Source organism: Globicephala melas, chromosome 21 (assembly GCF_963455315.2).
Source record: "Globicephala melas chromosome 21, mGloMel1.2, whole genome shotgun sequence".
NCBI lineage: Eukaryota > Metazoa > Chordata > Mammalia > Artiodactyla > Delphinidae > Globicephala > Globicephala melas.
The window spans coordinates 33,522,651-33,543,500 of NC_083334.1; the positions used below are offsets into that span (position 1 = coordinate 33,522,651).

The window sequence follows — 20,850 nt, forward strand, 5'->3', positions numbered from 1 at the left end:
ATTGTAAAAAGGTCACTAAGGCTGCTGGGGAGAGGAGAGATTGTGGGAGGCAAGAGTGCGAGCAGGGAGCCAGGATGATGACTCGGGTGAGCCGGGGCAGAGGCCGCGGTGCCTGGACAGGGAGGGGGTGGAGAGAAACTCAGGGCGTGGCTACGCTACATACACTGAATGACAGGCCACTGCTTTTCATTGAGACTAGGGACACACAACCTACCACCTACGTGGGTGGGAGAGGTGTCTGTGGTCTTACTGTGAAACCACACACCCTCAGAAAGCAGAAGGGAGAGCTGACAAGAGCTACCCCGCCTGGGAATGTCAGGAAAGAACGGAAGAGCAGACAGAGGGCATCTGGGAAAGCCTGGTTAGCACGGAGATCTCAGCCTGGGGTTCAGGGTTGGGCTTCAAAGCAAATTGTGCATGTTGAGCATTTTTCTGTGGAAGGAAACAAACCAGTTTTTCAGAACTAGTTAATACCCTTACACGCACATTCAGAATGGGCCACGTCTTCCCACTCCAAACCATTTCATACTCCAGAGCCTTGGAGACATCAGATTAAACTGATTTTCAGACCTGTCTCTCATCAAGCCAGGGTCTCGTTAAATGTTACCCAAGGGCTGAAGAAGAGCATGTTAAGAAACTGAAAGGTGGAGAGAAGAGGGGACAGAAGTTGGGTGAGACTCCTGGCTGCCCTCACGCTTCCACCAGAAGAGGGGCTGGCACGCTATGCCCTGCAGGACAAATCCTGCTGTCTCCCACTGTCTGTGGCTATTTCTGCACTTTACGAGCAGAGCTGAGTATCTGCAATGGAGACGCATGGCCTGCAAAGCCTGAAACATTCACCACCCAGCATTTTACAGGACAAAGTTTGCTGAGACCTGACCGAGAGCATCCCCACTGTCACATTACATGACGGGCCTCCACAAAAGTGCTCCTTGAAAGAAAGGATTCCTCTGCTTAAAAAGAGTTCGAAAATCAGTGCTGGGCACTGGCTTGCCAGCAGGCCAGACCAGAAGACTGATGGTTCACTCTCTGGTTTCCTGCATCTTTGTGCAAGCTGCCCCTTCTTAACAAAATCTACTTCCCAATTCCAAACAACAAAACCCTACGAGGCTGGCGTCAAATGCCAACCTCCTTCATGGGACCTTTCCAACATCTCCCCTGGGGTTATGACTTCCTACCCCGATGGCTAAGAACTCCCCGTTCGGCGGCCAGTGCCCCTCGGCACCCCGCTCTATATGTCCAAGGTAGTTTATTTGGTTTTGCCTTTTAAATTTAATCGATGGCACTAAGTCAAACAGGTATAAACGACTTATACCAGGGCTCCTCAGCCTCAGCACTAGCGGCCTTTGGGGCTGGATAACGCTTTGCTGTGGGGCTCTCCTTGTGCACAGGAGCATGTTTAACAGCATCCCTGGCCTCCGTTCACTAGGTACTAACAGTAATCCCTCCCCACTGAGCCATGACCATCAGAAATGCCCTCGGACACTGTCAAATAACCCAGGGGGCAAAATCACCTCTAGTGGAGAACCACTGATTTTATATAGTAATTATATTTTATAATTAAAAGACCCAAGCTTTATCAATTTAGCTCCAGAGCCATGTTTTACAAAGATTCATTTCTAGCAAACCATAAACATATAATCTGTTAACAATTATATCTGAAAGAATTACCATGGTTTTTTCTCTTCCCTCAGCTAGTTTCCTCTTTTTATGTATGTGTTTATTGCGATCGATCTCTACATCACCGTATACATTTGATATGTCCTCCAGAAGAACCAGTGGAACTTGGCTAGGGGCATTAGGACCTGTGGATGGAGGGAAAACACCAACACTTAAAAATGCAGCAGGGAAACAGTACTTAATATCAGGTGGAAATTTACTCAAACATCGTGTGAAAATACGTTCAGTATCATCCCAGCTAGGTAAACAAATAAGTATACATATACAGAAATGAAAAACTGTACAGATATAAACCAAATTGTTAATAAAGGTTCTTTCTCAGTGGTGGACAAATTTTTACAATGATCACGAAGCATAAAATTACCAAAAAAAGAAAAACTACCAAGTCACACATACACACATACATTATTGTTATAAATTCCAAACAAATCTAAATATATGAAACACTATAGTCAATACACAAAAATGAGAGCTGCATTATACTGGAAGTATTGTGGGTGATCTCACCCTGTAGTTTTCCTGTTTTTCACATTCTCTAGAATTTATATGCATACATCTTATTTTAAAAATCTTTGTCTGTTGAGAAGTCATTGTGAAATCTACTTCAGTACTTAGCTACATCTGCTGCTTTTTTAAAAGAGGCATTCAATATCTGTAGTTTCACAGTACCACTACATCCTTTGATATATAAGTTTTTAATGAAAACTTTCTTACATAAAAATCAACAACTAATGAAAGCTCTGGCATCACCCCGCAATTACTTGGATCCAAGAACAATGTTAAGGTAAACATTTTCATCTTCCTCACCACCCACAATGAGGCCAGTATTTTGAGACACTCTAAAATTCTTCAACCAACCTTGGAATAGAGACGGCTGTATGCTGTTGACATACTGAAATGCATTCTTAAAGAAGACCAACATAGTGGAATAAACCACTTGGTTTTTATATTTTGCATGAGCTTCGTTATCAAAGTTGTTCATGTATCTGCAGAGATCCTTCATTCTATGCAAAATATCACCATAGCTTCTGAAAGGTGAAGGACAATAAAAATTATTTAATTACTCTGGGCTTGTCAGCAAAAGGTCTACCAGAGAAAAGCCCCAATAGAACCATTACAACTACCAAATGTGGCTCTAGGCATGTAAAACTATTCTTCATTGTCTGCATACGGATGCAAATTCCTCTTCCGAATTAGAGTAGCAACAGGCCAAGAGTTCATGACACAAACATGCCAAGTAGCTTCTCTTTCCTCTAAACACCAAGGAGTTCTTCAAACTCAATATCATCTTAAGAGTTCATACTCCCGTTGGGAATCTTTTAATAAAGTGAAAAACCACACTCTTTTGCATAAATACTGAGTGTTACAGAATTTGCCCAGACAGAGGTGTCCCTATACATTATATGCTTTTAGAAAAAAGTATTTTGTTTTATAGAGAGTATGCTATCAAAAGATTTGTTATGCAATCTTAGAAATGAACAGTTTTGTACCGTCTTCCTTTATCCATCTGCCAGTCACATCTCATTCCAACAACATTCAAAATCTTAAACAACCTCTCCCAAGGGTCCACGATCTGGGATGATTTTTCAGTCAGCCCCTCTATTATGTACTTCTGAGAGCTACGTTTGCTCGGTGACATTAAATCAGACGTTTCCTGGGTACCTGAGATGTGAACAAAAAGTAGTTTACAATTACCATTACTACTTACTATTTATGCAGTACTTTATAGAGAAAAAACGTCTAACTCCCCATGCAAGAGGCAAGAACACAGAACTTCAACATGTTGTGTGTTTTATTCAAAGACCCACCACTGGCCCCTGGTAGAGTAGGAAGGGACCTTTGAGCTGTGGTTAACGTATGAAGCTAACCTTACAGTTCAGCAGGTTCACTGCTTCAATCGAGGGGTAAAACTGGCTCCAGAAAAGTCTCATCTCTTAACTGTAGTGTTTTTTTCTAGGAACCATCTTTTAGCAAGACTATCAAACTGGTATGTATCCAGAGGAGAATAATCAGAATGTTGAGGGATTTCTGAGCTTGAAATTTTACAAAGTAAGAAATACAATAAAATAAACTGCAGGTTATTCCCACTTACCTTGATGCTGACTCTCTATTTGAGTAGACCTAGTGACGTAATTGATATAAAATTCAGCTGCTTTGTTCAAGTACTTATACAACAAATTGGCGGGCAACCGAACATCATGGTTGTTAATTATTAGAGGAAGGACATCACACACTGTTGAAGAGGGAAAATGAGGAAAAACCGATTAAGCTGTTTGTCTACTCTAGGGTTCTGGCAAAAACAAAATTTATTTTAGAGTTCACTTAATGTAGTACCTGAAATATATAGGCAAAAAAGAAACCCCTTATGGCACATTTATTTAAAAAATGCAGTGCAGAGCGACACCAGTGGATGGAGTCAGGAAGGAAACACACAGGCAGATTCCACATTATGAGTGATGTTTGGGTGGAAATTCAGGTGTTTATTAGTATGCCTCATACTCAAATACATGGTTACACATATTCTTTCAGAAGTATCAACTATTACATAATAAAAATTTAGGAGTTGTTTAAAATGCTTTCTGAACTGAAAAAATAAACACGGATTTAAATCCCATAATACGAAGAGTTCCTCTGCTTTCCACAAATGACCTTATTTCTGAAATGACACTTACCCCCAGCATATTCTACTTAGCATAAGGAATGAATACAAAATGTAATTTTTCTTACCAAATAATTTTCTAAAGCAGTTAACAGGAGATTCTTGCTCTTCAATAGTTTCAGCCTCCAACAGTGCCTCCCCAAGGCCAACCTGTTTCAAAATACAATTAATCATCTGTGTTAAGTTTCAGATGTCAGAATTACATGAATAAACACCATATTTGATTTACCACATAGTTTGTATATTCAAACTTACCCAAGAAACAAATATTATCATTTTAAAGACTAGAAAACAAAAGAATGCATCAGCAACACCACCCAGAAGGGAACCCTACATTCACCTGACCACAGACCACTCTGTCTTGGTTATTCTCCCCTGAACTAGTAAAATTAAAATGTCTAAGAAACTTAATGGAAGCACTGGAGTAGTTTGATAATACAGATGTAGAGATTTTTCTAAGAAATGTAGAAACTAACTTTATTCTCTACATCAAGGTGTATCATGTAGACAAAACAACATTTTCAAGAGTTGCCGGGAGTAGTCAGTCATACAGCCTGGACTAGGTCGGACACAACTGTTTGAGAAGGCCACCTTCCCATTACTGATGCCCTAGCCTAGTAGAAAGCTGGCTTCTCCAAATCCACCAACACCTGCATCATCTTCCTTGCAACCACCTGGGGATGCATGGGGTGGGGGGAGAGGGGAACCATGTAAACAATTACATGAGACAGAAAGTTAAAAGAGTAATCGTCAGGGAGGACACCAGGTTGAACAGCATCCCCCCAAAATTCACGTCCACTCAGAACCTCAGAATGTGACCTCATATATTTTTTTATCTTATGAAAAAGGTCTTCGTGGGACTTCCCTGATGGTGCAGTGGTTAAGAATCCGCCTGCCAATTCAGGGGACACGGGTTCGAGCCCTGGGCCGGGAAGATCCCACATGCCGCCGAGCAACTAAGCCCGTGTATCACAACTACCGAGCCTGTGCTCTAGAGCCCGCGAGCCACAACTACAGAGCCCACATGCTACAACTACTGAAGCCTGCATGCCTAGAGCCTGTGCTCCGCGGCAAGAGAAGCCACCGCAGTGAGAAGCCCGCGCACCGCAATGAAGAGTAGCCCCCGCTCGCCGCAACTAGAGAAAGCCTGTGCGCAGCAAAGAAGACCCAACGCAGCCAAAAAAAAAAAGGTCTTCGTAGAAGTCATACTGGATCAGGGTGGGTCCTAAATCCAATGACTGGTATCTTTATAAGAAGGTCATGTAAAGACACAGGGACACAGACCACAAAGAAGGCCACGTGACAACAGAGGCAGAAACAGAGATGAAGCTGCAAGCCAAAGAATGACAAGGATCGCTGGTGCCCCAGAAGCCAGGATGAGGTGAGCAGGAGTCCTCCCCAGAGCCTTCACGGAGAGCACGGCCCTGCCCATACCTTGCTTTTGGGCTTCGAGCTTCCAGAATTGTGAAAGAATAAACTTCTGTTGTTTTAAGGCACCCAGTTTCTGGTATTTTGTTACGGCGGTCCTTGAAACTAATATACGGACGTACAGAGAAGGTTAACTGGGGCCAGCAGCCAGAAAAGTGGAGCCAGAAAGAATAAGCCAAAGAGGTTGAATTAAGAAAGTTAAAGATTTGAATCCCACTTCTCCGTTACTGGCTACGGGAAGTGACTAACATATATGTAAAGTAGGATGCTGTCTACCTCCACGGATCTAAGGAGTATAGGAGGACCTACTGAACACCGACCAATGCCTGCCAGTAGCACTCAATAATAATTAGAGATATGAGGAAAGGGCAGAGTAGAGGGAAAACAGTGACCATATGGCAAAAGCATATGAAAAACGTTAAGAATACAAACTATGGCTCTCCTTTAAATTCAAACACACTGTTCAATACAATGAAACAGATTATTTTTTAAAACTTTAGTGAACTTCACAAATTGAAGATAAGTTGCACTGTCAAGGCTTGGTAATTGTTTCCTCACACTGGTAACACAACTCCTACTGGATATTCATAGAGTTTGGTAACAGTGACGCCCTTTTAGCTTTACTGACGAAAGTTCCTTGATTTGAATTCAATCTTACCCGGTGCTCCTCAGAATTAGAGCAATCTGCGTTAGAATAGCACACACTAGCTCTGAAACATACTCGTGGGTCCACTGATCAATTTTATACTCTTTTATGAAAAAGGAAAGGATCAAATCTTACCCCATGCTGTACCACCGTTTCAGGGAATCGTCTCAAAAGTAGAAGCAACATTTCTGATCGTTCCAAAGTGTTGAAGCATTGTTCCGTAACCTTTAGTAACATTTCACACTGGACCCGACCAGGAAGAGTTTCAAATAAACCTGTATATAACATATTTCACTTTTAAAAGTTTCTTTCAGAAAGAAAATACGGAAGCAAAAGTGGAAATAAGGCATCATCATGTACAGAATGGTATATACTAAGTGAAGAATCACTATTGTTGGAGTTCACCTACAACCTGGAAGGCTTTGGGGTCAGATATTATTGGGCATAAGATATTTGCTGAATGACGATAAAACCTTTGGAGGCCTTATTGGATCTAGAAGAGAAGAATGATGTCTGGGAAGGGTCACAGCAGTGTTTGCTGCTGACTGAGATAAAAAACACTCACTTAAGTTGAAATGACCTAAACAATCTACTTTCTTTTTTATCCAAAATCTGAAATACTGGATTGGCTATAGCAACCAACACAGAGTGAAGGTTAATGAGAAAGGTCATAAATTACTAAAAGTTTCTCTCCTGTTCTGTGGAGATCTGTCTAATCTACAGATGTTTTATGATTACTGTAGAACTTGTTAAAATATATTCAGTTTCCCAGGCTAACTGATAAATCCACATCCTTTAAGAAAGTTTAAAGGGTTCTAAGCATATGCTCAAGGGATCAAGTGACATCATTTGTACAGGCTTCAGTTGCCAAGAACAAAACATGCATATGGGTACCAATACCACAGATGTGACTTTTTTGTGAAATTACTACACAGAACTTGGTATTCCAGAGGTTTTAAAAAGAATTATATGTTTTTTATTATAATATAATTCTACTTGGAAACATTTTGGTATATCTACAACTGTATTATATGAGATAGCACCATCATTATGTTCCAATAACAGTAAAAAGAATGATCACTTTCTAGATATTTCTGTTTTTCAGAAAATTATTATTTTTAAAATTAACAGCTCAATAAAACTGCATCTTATTGGGCTCACAGTTGTGAGTCACTTTTACTATGGTGAAATAATTGCTAGTATTTTTACCCAAGTAGGCAAAACTTCCAAAATATAATTACTTTTAATCTCATGCAGACATTTTATAAAAATTAGATGAATTATCTTCTTTTACGTTTTTGCTTCTAATTTTATAAATTATGTATATTGCTAGAGTATGTAGCATAAAACACATTATTATATCTTATCTCTGATATCTTAATGATAGCTTTAATACCTTAGCTATTTATCGATGTTGATAATTTTATTTTTTACATCTTTATTGGAGTATAACTGCTTTACAACGTTGTGCTAGTTTCTGCTGTACAACAAAGTGAATCAGCTATACGTATACATATATCCCCATATCCCCTCCCTCTTGCTTCTCCCTCCCACCCTCCCTATCCCATCCCTCTAGGTGGTCACAAAGCTGATCTCCCTGTGCTGTGTAGCAGCTTCCCACTAGCTATTTTACATTTGGTAGTGCATATATGTCAGTGCTACTCTCTCACTTTGTTCATCTTCCCCTTTCCCCCTGTGTCCTCAAGTCTGTTCTCTACGCCTGTGTCTTTACTCCTGTCCTGCCACTAGGTTCATCAGAACCATTTTTTTTAGATTCCATATACATGCGTTAGCATACGGTATTTGTATTTCTCTTTCTGACTTACAGAAGTAGTAATTTATACACCAGTAAGTTATCATTTTATTCTTACTTCTTAAAAATTGGGTTTGTTTATCCTGTGAATCGTTTCTTAATGCTGATGTAATAATGCTGATTTCTCTCCACACCACGGGCTGATCTGGGAAATTCACAAACCTATTTTTAAAATGAATGCATTAAATTAAAATGTCAGATTCTAAATAGTATCCAAAAAAGAAAGTAAAACGCTAGCATCAGAGAAAAACACATTTTACTATATTCCAAGTGAACACATAGATGTACCAAAACAAACTGAAATAAAGATATAAAAATAAAAACTAACAAAAATGAGGGTACTCACAAAAGTCTTTAGTTTTTTTAATAAGTGAAAAGACAAGTGTCCATAATATGCAAAACACTACTAAACGGCAAACAAGAAAAAAAAAACTCCCCAAAGAAAAAAATGGGCAAAGGTAAATCACAGAAAAAATACAAACAGCCAAATATTTGAAAAGATACTCAGTCTTATTAGTAATACAACAAACACAAATCTTTAAAAAATAGCAAGATATTGCCTTCTCCTACAGCACCGGCAAAAATTGACAGCTGAGGGAAAGACGGATAATATCCAATGCTGGCGAAGGTGTGGGAAAACAGGCACTCAAAGACGGTCAGTGGAGATGTAAACTGAACAGTACTTTTTGGAGAGTAATCTGACAGTGCATCGAAATTTAAAATGCGCATACCCTTCGACTAGGAAAACCTACTCTAAGAATCTACTCTACAGAAAAACACCCAAATGTGAGTACAAAACTGCTTTCTGACACTCTGAATATAATTTCAAACAACTGGAAACTACCTAAATGTCCGCCGACAAAAGAGGGCTGAAACGCTATGCAGACAGGAGAAAGAACCAAGTAGATCCCTACATGCTGGCCTGGAAAGAGCCCCATCACAGTGGGTGTGCAGTAGGCGCTCACCGCTGCAACTCCTCCCCCAGAACCTACTGATGCGTCCTGGGCCGTACATGCACACAGACACACACACTCCTGAATTCGGGCCGAGGTTAGGAGGGACTTCCACTGATTATTCTTTATACTTCAGTACCGTCGCAACTTCTGCGAGGAGCCTGTATTACGTTATTCCCAAAGTAAAATAAATGATTGAATGGAAGAGCTGTAACAAGAATAAAACCTAAGAAGACTTCCCTGCAGTTAACGGAAGGCCTAGACCACTACCAAGTTAAGCTTTAGGTGCCGGACACGCAGATGAACTTGAGGACCTTCCCCCAACTCCCTCTGCCACAGACAGAACGGAAAGCTCCCGAGAGGTGCGGGGCGGCGTCCCCACTCACATGTCGTAGAGCAGCCTCCCGGCGGTGGCCGTCCGCTCCGCGTTCCGCTCGATGGTGTACATCTCATACTGCAACACGGGCCGGGGCCGCGTCAGGCCCTCCGCCCGGCCGGCCCGGCTCACCCCACCGCCCCGGAGGTCCCAGGGTCGGGCATCACGTGCTGACGGAGCCTCAGGGCTCGCGCCGCGCGGCCCCGGAGCCCCGGATTAGCGCAGGCACGTCTCCGGCGGCCAGCGGGGCTTCTGACTATCCCGGACGGCAACGCGGTGCAGGTCTATGCCGTTCGCGTCACTCGGATGCCTTTATCAACCGCGGGGCCCGCAGATGCGCGGTATTGGTCCCCTCACACAGCCGCAGCCCGGAGCTGGCGCCTGTGTTCACTACACTGCACCCCAGCTCCCTCCCACGGGGACCTAGAACACCCCACCCCGCCCCTGCCCCCGCCACTACCCGCGCCCACGCGGCTGCCGTCCGGACTCACGAGCCGGCGGGCGGCCTTCCCAGGCGGCGCGAGGCGCTGTCCCGACCGCCAAGAGGGTAACGCTCCCGTCGCCCCGACCCGGAGCGGGGCCCGGGGTCCCCTGGGCCGGGCTTGCTGGGGGCTCAGGGAAGCGGGGAGGAGCGCCCCACCTGCGCCCCCGCCCGGCCTCACCTGGATGTTGAAGTCTGCGGGGTAGAGGCTGCGGGCCGTGATCAGCCAAGCCTTGGCGGCCCACAGGTCCTGCTGCACCAGCTCGCGGGCTCGCTGCACCAGGAACTCGCAGTCGCCCTGGGCCGACATGACGCGGGAGGCCTCAGGCGGCCTGAGGCTGCCGGACCTTCCGGCTGGGGGACGCCGCGGACCTCGCCGCCGCGGCCCGTGCTGCCGCCGCCGCCGCCGCCGCCACCGCCGCGGACGCTACTGCGCAAGTCCGGGGTCGCGCGGCAGCCGCAGGGTGGATCCGGGACGGCTTCCGGGCTTCGCCAGTAGCCTCCTCCCGGGCACTCTGCGCCTCTGCCCGGCGGCTTCCTCCTCTGGGGACCTAGTGCGTTCGTCACGGCTCTTCCAGGTCGCCTCCAAGACGCGGAGGAGCGGATTCTCACCCTGCTCGGGAGCGACCCCGGTGCAGCCAGGGAGCATGCGCGGAGCCCGGTCCTGGCGGCGCCGGGGAGCCGGGTGGTCAGTCTTGGCTGGGCAGCCGGGGGCCGGGCGGGGAAGACCCTGGAGGGGGGAGCGCCGAGGGGCTTCGCTGAGGCGGCGGGAAGAGCCCCCTCGGGACCTCCGGATCGGATGTACAGAAAGGCTCGCGCTGCTCTCGGTCAGGCGGTAAAGCCAGCGTTTGGACCGGTCCTCAGCACAGTCATGTCTCATGGTCGTTGCTTCTTTATTCCCTGGTTTCTCCGAAAAGCATTTATTGAGCCACTTGCAGTCTTAGTACTTTGCAGGTGCTTGGCTGCATGCCGGGAGCTACCGAGCCGTTTATCCTGTTCCAACCTGAGTTTACAGTGTTAGGGACCTGTGACCTACAAAAAATAGCTGTTTTAATTCTCTTTCAACCAGAATCAGTGTCATTTTCACCAAATGAAAACAAAACAGTCTACCTGATCTCGTGAAGGGAGGCCACACTTAGGAACCGGAGGAAGCAGCATTTATTCGCCTAATAGGAGGCATGTGCCAAAATGTGTGTTCCCAACAGTTCGTTGGAGTCTCCAATCCAAGGTCTATATACAAAACTTTTAGCAGGTTCTAGTACCACTGATATCTTGGACTTAAAACCGAGATTAGGGATTCAAAACTGATATTTTTGGAAAAAAAAAGAAATGACTATATACTTCATACATGGAAACATTATAAATATGGTAAATAAATATGAATATATACTTACTGTCGAGGGCAAAGAATGTTGCCTGCCATCCTAGTAAATAATGACTATTGCCTGCCCGCAAGCGCAAGCTATCAGCCACTGTAGCCTGGCCCCTCTCCACCCCCCGCCCCCCATTAGTGCCCCATGAGCGGAATTCAGGATGGAGAAAAACAGGATAGTGGCCCTACATAAAGATGCATACCTAAGGAGTAACTTTAATGACCCAGACTCTTGCATCTTCCCATGTGTGTTTTTCAGAGAAACTCTTATATATCCTCACTCCCCCTTACCTCTTTGGAACAGTCCTGCAGAGCTATCTGAGAGGCTGTCTCCCAGGCGATGGTCCTCAGTAAGGTCCCCAAATAAAACATAACTAGTAACTTTTAGGTTGTGCATTTTTCTTCAGTCAACACTGTGGTTATACGTAAAGTAAAATATATACTTCGTAATTATAATAATTTAAAAATAAACAACCGTGGGACTTCCCTGGGGGTCCAGTGGTTAAGACGGCGACCCCACTGCAGGGGGTACAGGTTGGCTCCCTGGTCAGGGAAGTAAGATCCTGCATGTGGTGTGGTGCAGCCGAAAAAATAATAAAATAAAAACAACCGTAAAGTTAGTGGTGAATTAGTGTGTTAGTTTTAGAGGAAAGTACCAAGAAGATGAGGCTTTAAGGAACACCATGTAAAGCGCCAACGCTATCAAATCCATCAATGTCCAGGCTCTTTTGCTATTTCGCTCATAATACCAGTCTAAAAATGTTAACTTTAGTATCTCCCCTCTTATTTTAAAACCTTGATTTTAAAAACTCGATTTTGTTTCATTAGTATCCTCAATGATATCTTTAGGTAAGAGTCATTGCTTTACCCTCAGTCACTCTGATACATTAATTGTATTAGCGCTTTGGGAAGCATTATGGTTCCTAACGCTATTTAATGTCCTCTGATTATGCACAGGAGCAGCGTGATTATGCGATCACTTTGTAGGCTGGGATGGATTGCTCAGTGATAGAATTCTTTCAGCTTTGTAGAAAGGAAGGTAGAAAATTGAATTTAAACAGATCAGGGGACTTCCCTTTGGTCCAGTAGTTAGGACTCGGCGCTTTCATTGCCATGGCCCCGGGTTAAATCCCTGGTCGGAGAACTAAGATCCTGCAAGTGTGGCCAAAAAAAGAAAAAGGATATATATACACACACACACACACACACATATATATATATATATGTATATATATACATATATATACGTATATATATATATATACATAAATATAAAAATCAGGATAATTTTTATCTTACAAAGTGTAGACCAAAAAAAAAAACAGATTGCTAGCTTAAATATTTTTTTCATTATTTCATTGATTTTAATGTATAAATTGTATAATGTGTAAATTGGCAAAAATGACTGATTAGACTTTAATCTTTAAACTTTATGTTTTGGTTATGGGATTACAAAACAGAAACCAAAACAAAACTGTGTACCTGTTCCTGAGTCTTTAGTTCTCTAGTGTTGTATTAGGTAACAACTGAAAATTAAACATTTTAAAGCTAGGGCTAAATAAGGGAGCTCTTGTTATAATTTAGATGCCAATCAATTGAGTTTTTGCCAGATTACAAGATAAGACTTGTGGATATTTTCTAGCCAACCTCTTAATTTTGAAAGATCTCCAGATAAATATTTGTCCTAGGGTATCATGCTGGCATCTTAAAGTACAGAAGAGAGGTACCGCACCATGTGGGTTTTTGCGTCTTTTGGGCCTCCTTGTCCTGATCTCGAAGCCTCATTGAGCGTCTGGGCGCCTGGCTCCCGTTCTCCCTGACAACTTCTAAGTCACATAAGATGCCCAGCGTCCAGCATCCAGCATCCAGCCTCAAGCTCCTGGACCTCAGTTCAGTGATTCGTATTAAACTCTATATTGCTTTTTACCTTCCACTTCAAAATCTCAAAACTCATAAACACAATCGCTTAACTTTCCTGCCCTCAACTCTCTCCTTGGTTCTTTTCAGCAATTTCCTACTTTCTTCCTCCCTGATGTTAGCTTAACAGATCTACCTTTTCCTCCTAGTTTATCTGCCTCCTCATGCTGTAGCCTTGCTTGGACACTCAGCATGCTCAGCGCCTTTGCTTCTTATCCCACCTGTATCCACTCTTCAGATGAACAGCCCTGGATCCGCCCTGTGGTGCATCTTGCTGGATGTTGCCACTGGCTTGGAATAGGGGCAATAACTATATAGTCAATGAGCATTGAGGAGGCTGAGTCCTGCTGGAGAATAGCACATGCATGTGCAGATTGATGCTGTAAGAGATTCCTGGTGTTAGTATCAGTCTGGGCTCTCAACGACTCCACCTCCCACTCTTTCAGTTAGGACTCTGGATCTATGAACTGATGGGAATTGGGTACTTTGTGTATAGTCATACAACTCAGATTTCTGCATACCTGGCTTAGACTTTCTCTGATTTTGCAGATCAAGCCGTACTTTGGTGGAGGCTGTCCATCTGTTTTATTCCTGGGAACTTTATGATCAATGAGCCACTGCCACAGACCTTGAGAGCCAAAATGCTCTGATGGCCACTCTGTCCCCATGTTTTATTATGCTAATTGTGCCTACTTTGTCCTCGATGGTCAAGTGCTGCCACCACACTGCTACCACACAGGGATCCCATTATTCCCATTGAAATGAGGGTGCCCAATTCTACTGTAGTTATCTCTCACCAGCATCTCTGGTGTACAGAGGACAGTTGGCACTAGGACTTTTATGGATTCTGGTGCTCCCTTCACTAAAGCATTTCTGGGCCTCCTGGGTTGTACGGTAAGGGTTGGCTGAGCAGGCTGCACGTAATGAATTAACTCCAACAGTCCCGTCTCAGTGAGCCAGTATAGTCCTTCCTCTAACATATGCTGGGAAAATTCCAACCTCTCAATCTAGGCCATCTATGAACCAGTCTTCACAAGCATACTCTTAGAGCCGTTTGGCACCTAACAGCTGTTCAACTATCTATAATAGCTGCAGATCCCGAAAGAGGGATCTGCAACTATTATAACAGGTCCAACAGAATTCAAGATGGCTGTATGCAGCCCCTGACAAGGCCTAATGGAGCAAAACATGCCCATTTGACAAGCAGTTCCTAGACTGTTACTGGATGTGTTGAACCTAGAATTCTTGGTAAGTGAACCCGTATTGATAAATTTGGTCCTATCTCATTGTATGATTTATCCTATTTGGTCAATTCCAAGCATCTTGTGGATGTGAGTTGGTAGAATCCTGCAGTTCCTTTGGGATATACTTTTTCTCTTCCTGGTTTTGTAAGTCACTCTTTAGGCCATATAGGAATTTCTTTTCCTTAAAAAAAAAATGTTTTACCTGGAAATAATTTCAAACTTACAGAAAAGTTACAGAATAAAAATAGTATAAAGATTATCCATATATTTGTTAGGGGTTGAATTGTGTCCCCCCACCCCCGCCCAAAACAGATATGCTGAAGTCTTAGTCCTGATACCACAGAATGTAACCTGATTTGGAAATAGGGTCTTTACAGGGGTAATTAAACTTAAGGTCATTAGCTTAGGCCTTAATCCAATATGACTGGTGTCCTTATGCAAAGGGGAAATGTGGACACAGAGACACACACACACAGGGACAATGCCATGTGAACATGAAGGCAGAGATGGGGGTGATTTTCTACAAGGCAAGGAACACGAAAGGTTTGCAGCAAACCACCAGCAGCCAGGAGAGAGGCCTGGAACACTTCCCCGTCACAGCCTCAGAAGGAACCAACACTGCTGACACCTTGATCTTGGACTTCCAACCTCCAGAACTGTGAGACAGTAAATTTCTGAGGTTTAAGCCACCCAGTTTGTAGTACTTTGTTTGACCATCTTAGCAAGCTAACGCATACCCTTTACTCAGGTTTACTTATTGTTAACATTTTATTTCATTTGCTCTATCATTTGCACGAGAGAGAGGATTCTCTCTCTCTCAATAAATACATGCATAATATATATTTTACTGAACAATTTGAGAGTAAATTGTATTTGTCATGGCCCTTTATTCCTAAATATTTCAGCATGTGTTTTCTAAGCATAAGGATATTCTCTTACATAGCCAAGGACAGTGATCAACTTCAATACCTTTTTTTTTTTTTTTTTGCGGTACGCGGGCCTCTCACCGCTGTGGCCTCTCCCGTTGCAGAGCACATGCTCCGGATGCGCAGGCTCAGCAGCCATGGCTCACGGGCCCAGCCGCACCGTGGCATGTGGGATCTTCCCAGACCGGGGCACAAACCCGTGTCCCCTGCATCGGCAGGCGGACTCTCAACCACCGCGCCACCAGGGAAGCCCAACTTCAGTACCTTTAACCTTAATACAATAGTTTCATCCACTCTACCATCTACATTCCAGTTTTTAAATTGACCCAATAATGTCTTTCACAGAATCCCCCTTCTAGTAAAGGATCCGGTCTTGGATCAGGTATTGCATTCACTTTCCACTTCGTGTTCCTTGAATCTAGAATATTTCCACAGCCTCTCTTTGCCTTTTATGACTGACATTTTTGAAGAATATAGCTCCTCTCCATTTTCTTTTACATAGAAAGTTCCTTATTCTGAGCTCATCTGTTCCTCCTCCTGATTAGATTCAGCTGTGCATTCCCAGGTGGAACACTACAGGTGTGATCTACCCTTCTCTGGGCATCACACCTGGAGGCATACAATGCCCACCTGCCCCTCACTGGTGACGCTCATTTTGATCATTCAAGGTGTTGTGTGAACTATAAGTATTTTCTTCTCTTTGCAACAGTAAGCAAACTGAGGGAGACACTTTAAGGCCATGCAAATACGCTGCCATTCTGGAATTTTCCTCTCGTTATATGCCTGGATATAATGCAGAACAGGCATCCCATCTGCAGCTGTTACAGCCTGGAAGCAAAGAGATAACAGATTCCTTGGAGGCCATCAGAGACGTTTTCTGATTTCAACCAGCGCCCTGAGTTGAAAGTTCAAGACACCCAGCTTACCTTTTTCCAATCTACATCTTATTGCCACAGTAACCAAATGATTTTCCAAGTCTTTCCCCTCTCTACTCCAGTCCATGCCATGGCAGACCTTATTTTGAGTAATCCTGGTTCCAGGGTGTGCTATGTGTTTCCAGTGGCTCTGAGCCATGTATGGGAACCCCAGAATTCCATCTTGAGAGCCTGTTGTTCTTCATACCATTTGCTCTCTCAGTCAGGGTCCCAAGAGGAAAAAACAAGATACACTCAAGTGGACTTCTGAAGGATTTAACGAATTTACAGCCGTGTGGACAGAGTTAAGAGACCCACAGGGGATGTGGAGGGACCGGGAGCCAGCGACAGCAGGATTACCCCTCGCCCTGGAGGCTGAGAGCTGAGGGGCGTCCTGGCAGAGGCTGCTGTTGTAGAATGCCAGCCTCAGCCAAGCTCTTGCACCGATACAGGAAGAGAGAGTGGACAAGTGCCCCGCTGCCCTCTCCTGCCCTCTGAGCGCCTGCGGTACTTCCCTTCCGTTGGGTGATGCTAACCCCGGGTTAATGCAGCCCCCAGGGGCCACCTTCTGGAGCAGAGAGAGCAGGCAGGGCGCAGAACGGGAAACAAGCAGCACCGGGGCCCTCACTGTCACTGCGAGGACCTGGCTGTGGTCCCCTGTGCTCCTGCTGTGTGCAAATCCACTTGTAACGCTGCTCACTGCAAGGACCTGGCTGTGGTCCCTTGCGTGTTTTCTTTGTTTATTACACCGCTTCTCAAAGAATGTGAAGACAAAACAGCAAAACTCCATTTACCCTTTCTCCTGCCCTTTGTGCTGTTACCGTCACATATATTACCTCTGCCACAATACATTGTTATTATTTTTTCTATAAATGTTTAACTTCTTAAGAATTCAAGAAACCAAAAAATTACCCTTTTATTTTTACCAATATCCTTAGCATTTCCAGTGCTCTTTTTTCCTTCTTGTGAGTCTGATTTCTATATGGTACCATTTTCCTTCAGTCTGAAGAATTTTCTGTAGCATTTCTTACAGAGCGAGTTTGCAGGCAATCGGTTATTTAAACGTCCATTGATCTGAACATATCTCTATTTTGCCTTCATTTTGGCAAGATGTTTTCACTCAATGTAGAATTTTAGGTTGATAGTTGATAGTTCTTATTTGGTTTTGACACTTTAAAGATACCCGTAGGTCCTACTGTATAGTACAGGGAACTATAGTCAGTGTTCTGTGATGGGCCATAATAGAAAAGAATATGAAAAAGAATGTATCACTTTTCTGTACAGCAGAAATTAACACAACATTGTAAATCAACTCTACTTCAATAAAATAAATTAAATTTAAAAAATAAATTAAAAAAAGATACTCTTGTCTTCTGGCCTCCATTAGTTCTAATGAGAATTAGCCTTATTTTTATTATTGCTGTTTGCACATACTGTATCTTTTATCTTATGTTTGCTTCTTTTAAAAAAATTTCAAAAATTTTTAAATTGTGGTAAAATATGTATAACGTAGGATTTGCCATTTTAACAGTTTTTAAGTGTGGAGTTCATTAGTGTTAAGCATATTCACATGATATAGCCAATCTCCAAAACTTTCTCATCTTGCAAAACTGAAATTCTGTGTCCATTAAACAATTCCCTGTATCCCATGCCTGCAGCCCCTGCAACCAAACTTCTGCTTTCTGTTTTTATGAGTTTTACGAGGTACCTAGAGCATCTAGGTACCTCCCATAAGTGGAATCATACCGGATTGATCTTTTTGTGATTGGCTTATTTCACTTAGATTAATGTCCTCAAGCTTTATCCATGTTGTATCATGTGTCATAATTTCCCTTGCTTTTTAAGGCTGAATAATATTGCATTGTGTATATATGCCAGTTTTGTTTATTAATTCACCCTTTGATGGATGCAATGCTGCTATGGACCCGTACCTCTTCAAGACCCTGCATCTGCTTGCCTTTGAGATTTTATCTTTATCTTTGACTATGATCTGTGTAGGTGTGATTTTCTTTTTAGGTGTATTTTCTTTTTTGATTGGGGTTCACTGATTTTTCTGTCTGTGGGTTTCTTTTTTGATCAGATTTGGGATTTTGATTAAAATTTCTTCAAAGATTATTCCTACTTCATTTTCTGCTTCCCTCCTTCTGGGATCCTAACCACACATGTGTTGGACCCACAGGTCATTGAGGCTTTGTTTTTGTTTCTCTCCTAATATTTTACTCTTTGTGTTTCAGTTTAATGATGTATTTTGAGCTATCTTCAAGTTTACTAATCCTTTCTTCTGTTGTGTTTAATCTCCAGTTAATCCCATCCAGTGAATATTTGATTCCAGTTCTTATGCTTTTTTTTCAGTGTTAGAGTTTCCACTTGGAAACTATATATGTAAATTTTTATAACTCTCCTAAAATTTCTTATCTCTTTCCCCATTATATCCATCCTTTTTTCTAGATTCTTTTACATGTTATTATTTGTGTGTTTGAGGCATAGTGTTTTATGTCTGTTTCTTTTCTTTTTCTAAAATTATTATTATTTTTTATTGGAGTATAGTTGATTTACAAGGTTGTGTTCCTTTCTTTTTTTTATGAATTTATTTAATTTATTTTACTTTTGGCTGCATTGGGTCTTCGTTGCTGTGCACAGGCTTTCTGTAGTTGTGGCGAGCGGGGGCTACTCTTCGTTGTGGTGCACGGGCTTCTCATTGTGGTGGCTTCTATTATGGAGCACGGCCTCTAGGCACATGGGCTTCAGTAGTTGTGGCACGCGGGCTGAAGGACTTGTGGCTCACGGGCTCTAGAGCACAGGCTCAGTTGTTGTGGTGCACGGGATTAGTTGCTCCGTAGCATGTGGAATCTTCCCGGACCAGGGCTCGAACCCGTGTCCCCTGCGTTGGCAGGCAGATTCTTAACCACTGCGCCACCAGGGAAGCCCTATTGTGTTCCTTCCTGCTGTACAGCACAGTGAATCAGTTTTACATATACGTATATCCACTCTTTTTTAGACTCTTTTCCCGTACAGGTCATTACAGAGTATTGAGTAGAGTTCCCTGTGCTATACAGTAGGTCTTTATTAGTTATCTATTTTATATATAATAATGTGTATATGTCAATCCCAATCTCCCAATTTATCCCTCCCTGACTTTCCCTCCTGATAACCACAAGATTGTTTTCTACAACTGTAACTCTATTTCTGTTTTGTAAATAAGTTCATTTGTACCATTTTTTTAGATTTCACATATAAGCTATATCATACAATATTTGTCCTTCTCTGTCTGACTTACTTCACTCAGTATGACAGTTTCTGGGTCTATCCATGTTGCTGCAAATAGCACAATTTCATTCCTTTTTATGGCTGAGTAATATTCCATTATATATATATGTACCATGTCTTCTTTATCCATTCCTCTGTTGATGGACATTTAGGTTGCTTCCATGTCCTGGCTATTGTAAACAGTGCTGCAGTGAACATTGGGGTGCATGTATACTCTTGAATTATGGTTTTCTCTGGATATATGCCCAGGAGTGGGATTGCTGGATCATATGTTAGCTCTATTTTTAGTTTTTTAAGGAGTCTCCACACTGTTCTCCATAGTGCTTGTACAAATTTACATTCCCACCAACAATGTAGAAGGGTTCCCTTTTCTCCACACCCTCTTAGTGTGTCTGTTTCTATGGACAGATTCTACTTTTTACTCTAGATTACATTTTTTTCTTTGCATTTCTAGTAATTTTTGACTGCATACTGGACCCTTGATGATTTGTTTTAGAGGCTCTGGATTGTTTTATTTTCTTCAAAAGAATTTTGAATTTTATTTTGGCAGATACCTAAATTAATGTGGACCAGTTTGATTTTTATTAAGGCTTAGCTCTAGGCTTTTTAAAGGTTGGTGTATTTTGCCCTCAGTTCTAGGGTGTGATCTTTACTTCTACAAGATGGGCGTTCTGGTGTCTCAACTGAATGGCAAGGACATTGACCAGTGTCTCTCCTTTCTGGATGGGTCAGTGTCTCCCCAGCACTGTGAAATCCCTAATTCCTCTTAGCTTTTGGTCTCTCATCAATTTTTCTCTGCTAGGCTTTTCAGAGCCTCATCTTCACAGATAGCTTTAGATTTGTAAAAGGACGCCAGGGAAACCCTTAGGTAGACTTTAGGATTCTTTCTCTGTAGCTCCTTCCTTTCTGATAACCTGCTCCCCAAATTTCACCTGCCTTAGCTGCTCTGAATTCCAATCTCTGGTTGTTTTGTTTTGTTTGTTTTTTGCCCAGTGAGACAGTTCTCTTCTTGGCCTCCATTTTCCTGCACTATTTTTGGAAATGCCTCCAGAGAAGGAGTCTGGGTGGCTTTGGAGCTTACCTATGGTGTGCTTCCTTTCTTCCAAGATCACAGCCCTGTGCTGTATACTGCCAGTGCTTGAAGACAGTTGCTTTCTAGTTTTTTAGTTGTTTA

At 42.9% G+C, this 20,850-nt stretch overlaps 1 protein-coding gene across 8 annotated transcripts in view; it reads right to left on the minus strand.

Annotated features, from left to right (window-relative positions):
* Nucleotides 1-10,598, minus strand: part of INTS10 (integrator complex subunit 10) — a 36,961-nt gene extending 26,363 nt beyond the window's left edge. For 2 of the 8 annotated variants that reach the window (XM_030834730.3, XM_030834701.3), the window contains exons 1-9: nucleotides 10,218-10,598; nucleotides 9,566-9,633; nucleotides 8,285-8,388; nucleotides 6,549-6,688; nucleotides 4,408-4,489; nucleotides 3,773-3,913; nucleotides 3,171-3,342; nucleotides 2,539-2,708; nucleotides 1,672-1,805 (exon numbers count right to left, since the gene is read on the minus strand). In XM_030834730.3, coding sequence (XP_030690590.1) covers nucleotides 1,672-1,805; nucleotides 2,539-2,708; nucleotides 3,171-3,342; nucleotides 3,773-3,913; nucleotides 4,408-4,489; nucleotides 6,549-6,688; nucleotides 8,285-8,388; nucleotides 9,566-9,633; nucleotides 10,218-10,346 — 1,140 coding nt within the window. In that variant the 5' untranslated portion in view covers nucleotides 10,347-10,598. The remainder of the gene's footprint in view (nucleotides 1-1,671; nucleotides 1,806-2,538; nucleotides 2,709-3,170; nucleotides 3,343-3,772; nucleotides 3,914-4,407; nucleotides 4,490-6,548; nucleotides 6,689-8,284; nucleotides 8,389-9,565; nucleotides 9,634-10,217) is intronic. The other 6 variants (XM_030834709.3, XM_030834758.3, XM_030834719.3 and 3 more) reach the window with 6 other exon arrangements.
* Between the last annotated feature and the right edge of the window lie 10,252 nt (nucleotides 10,599-20,850).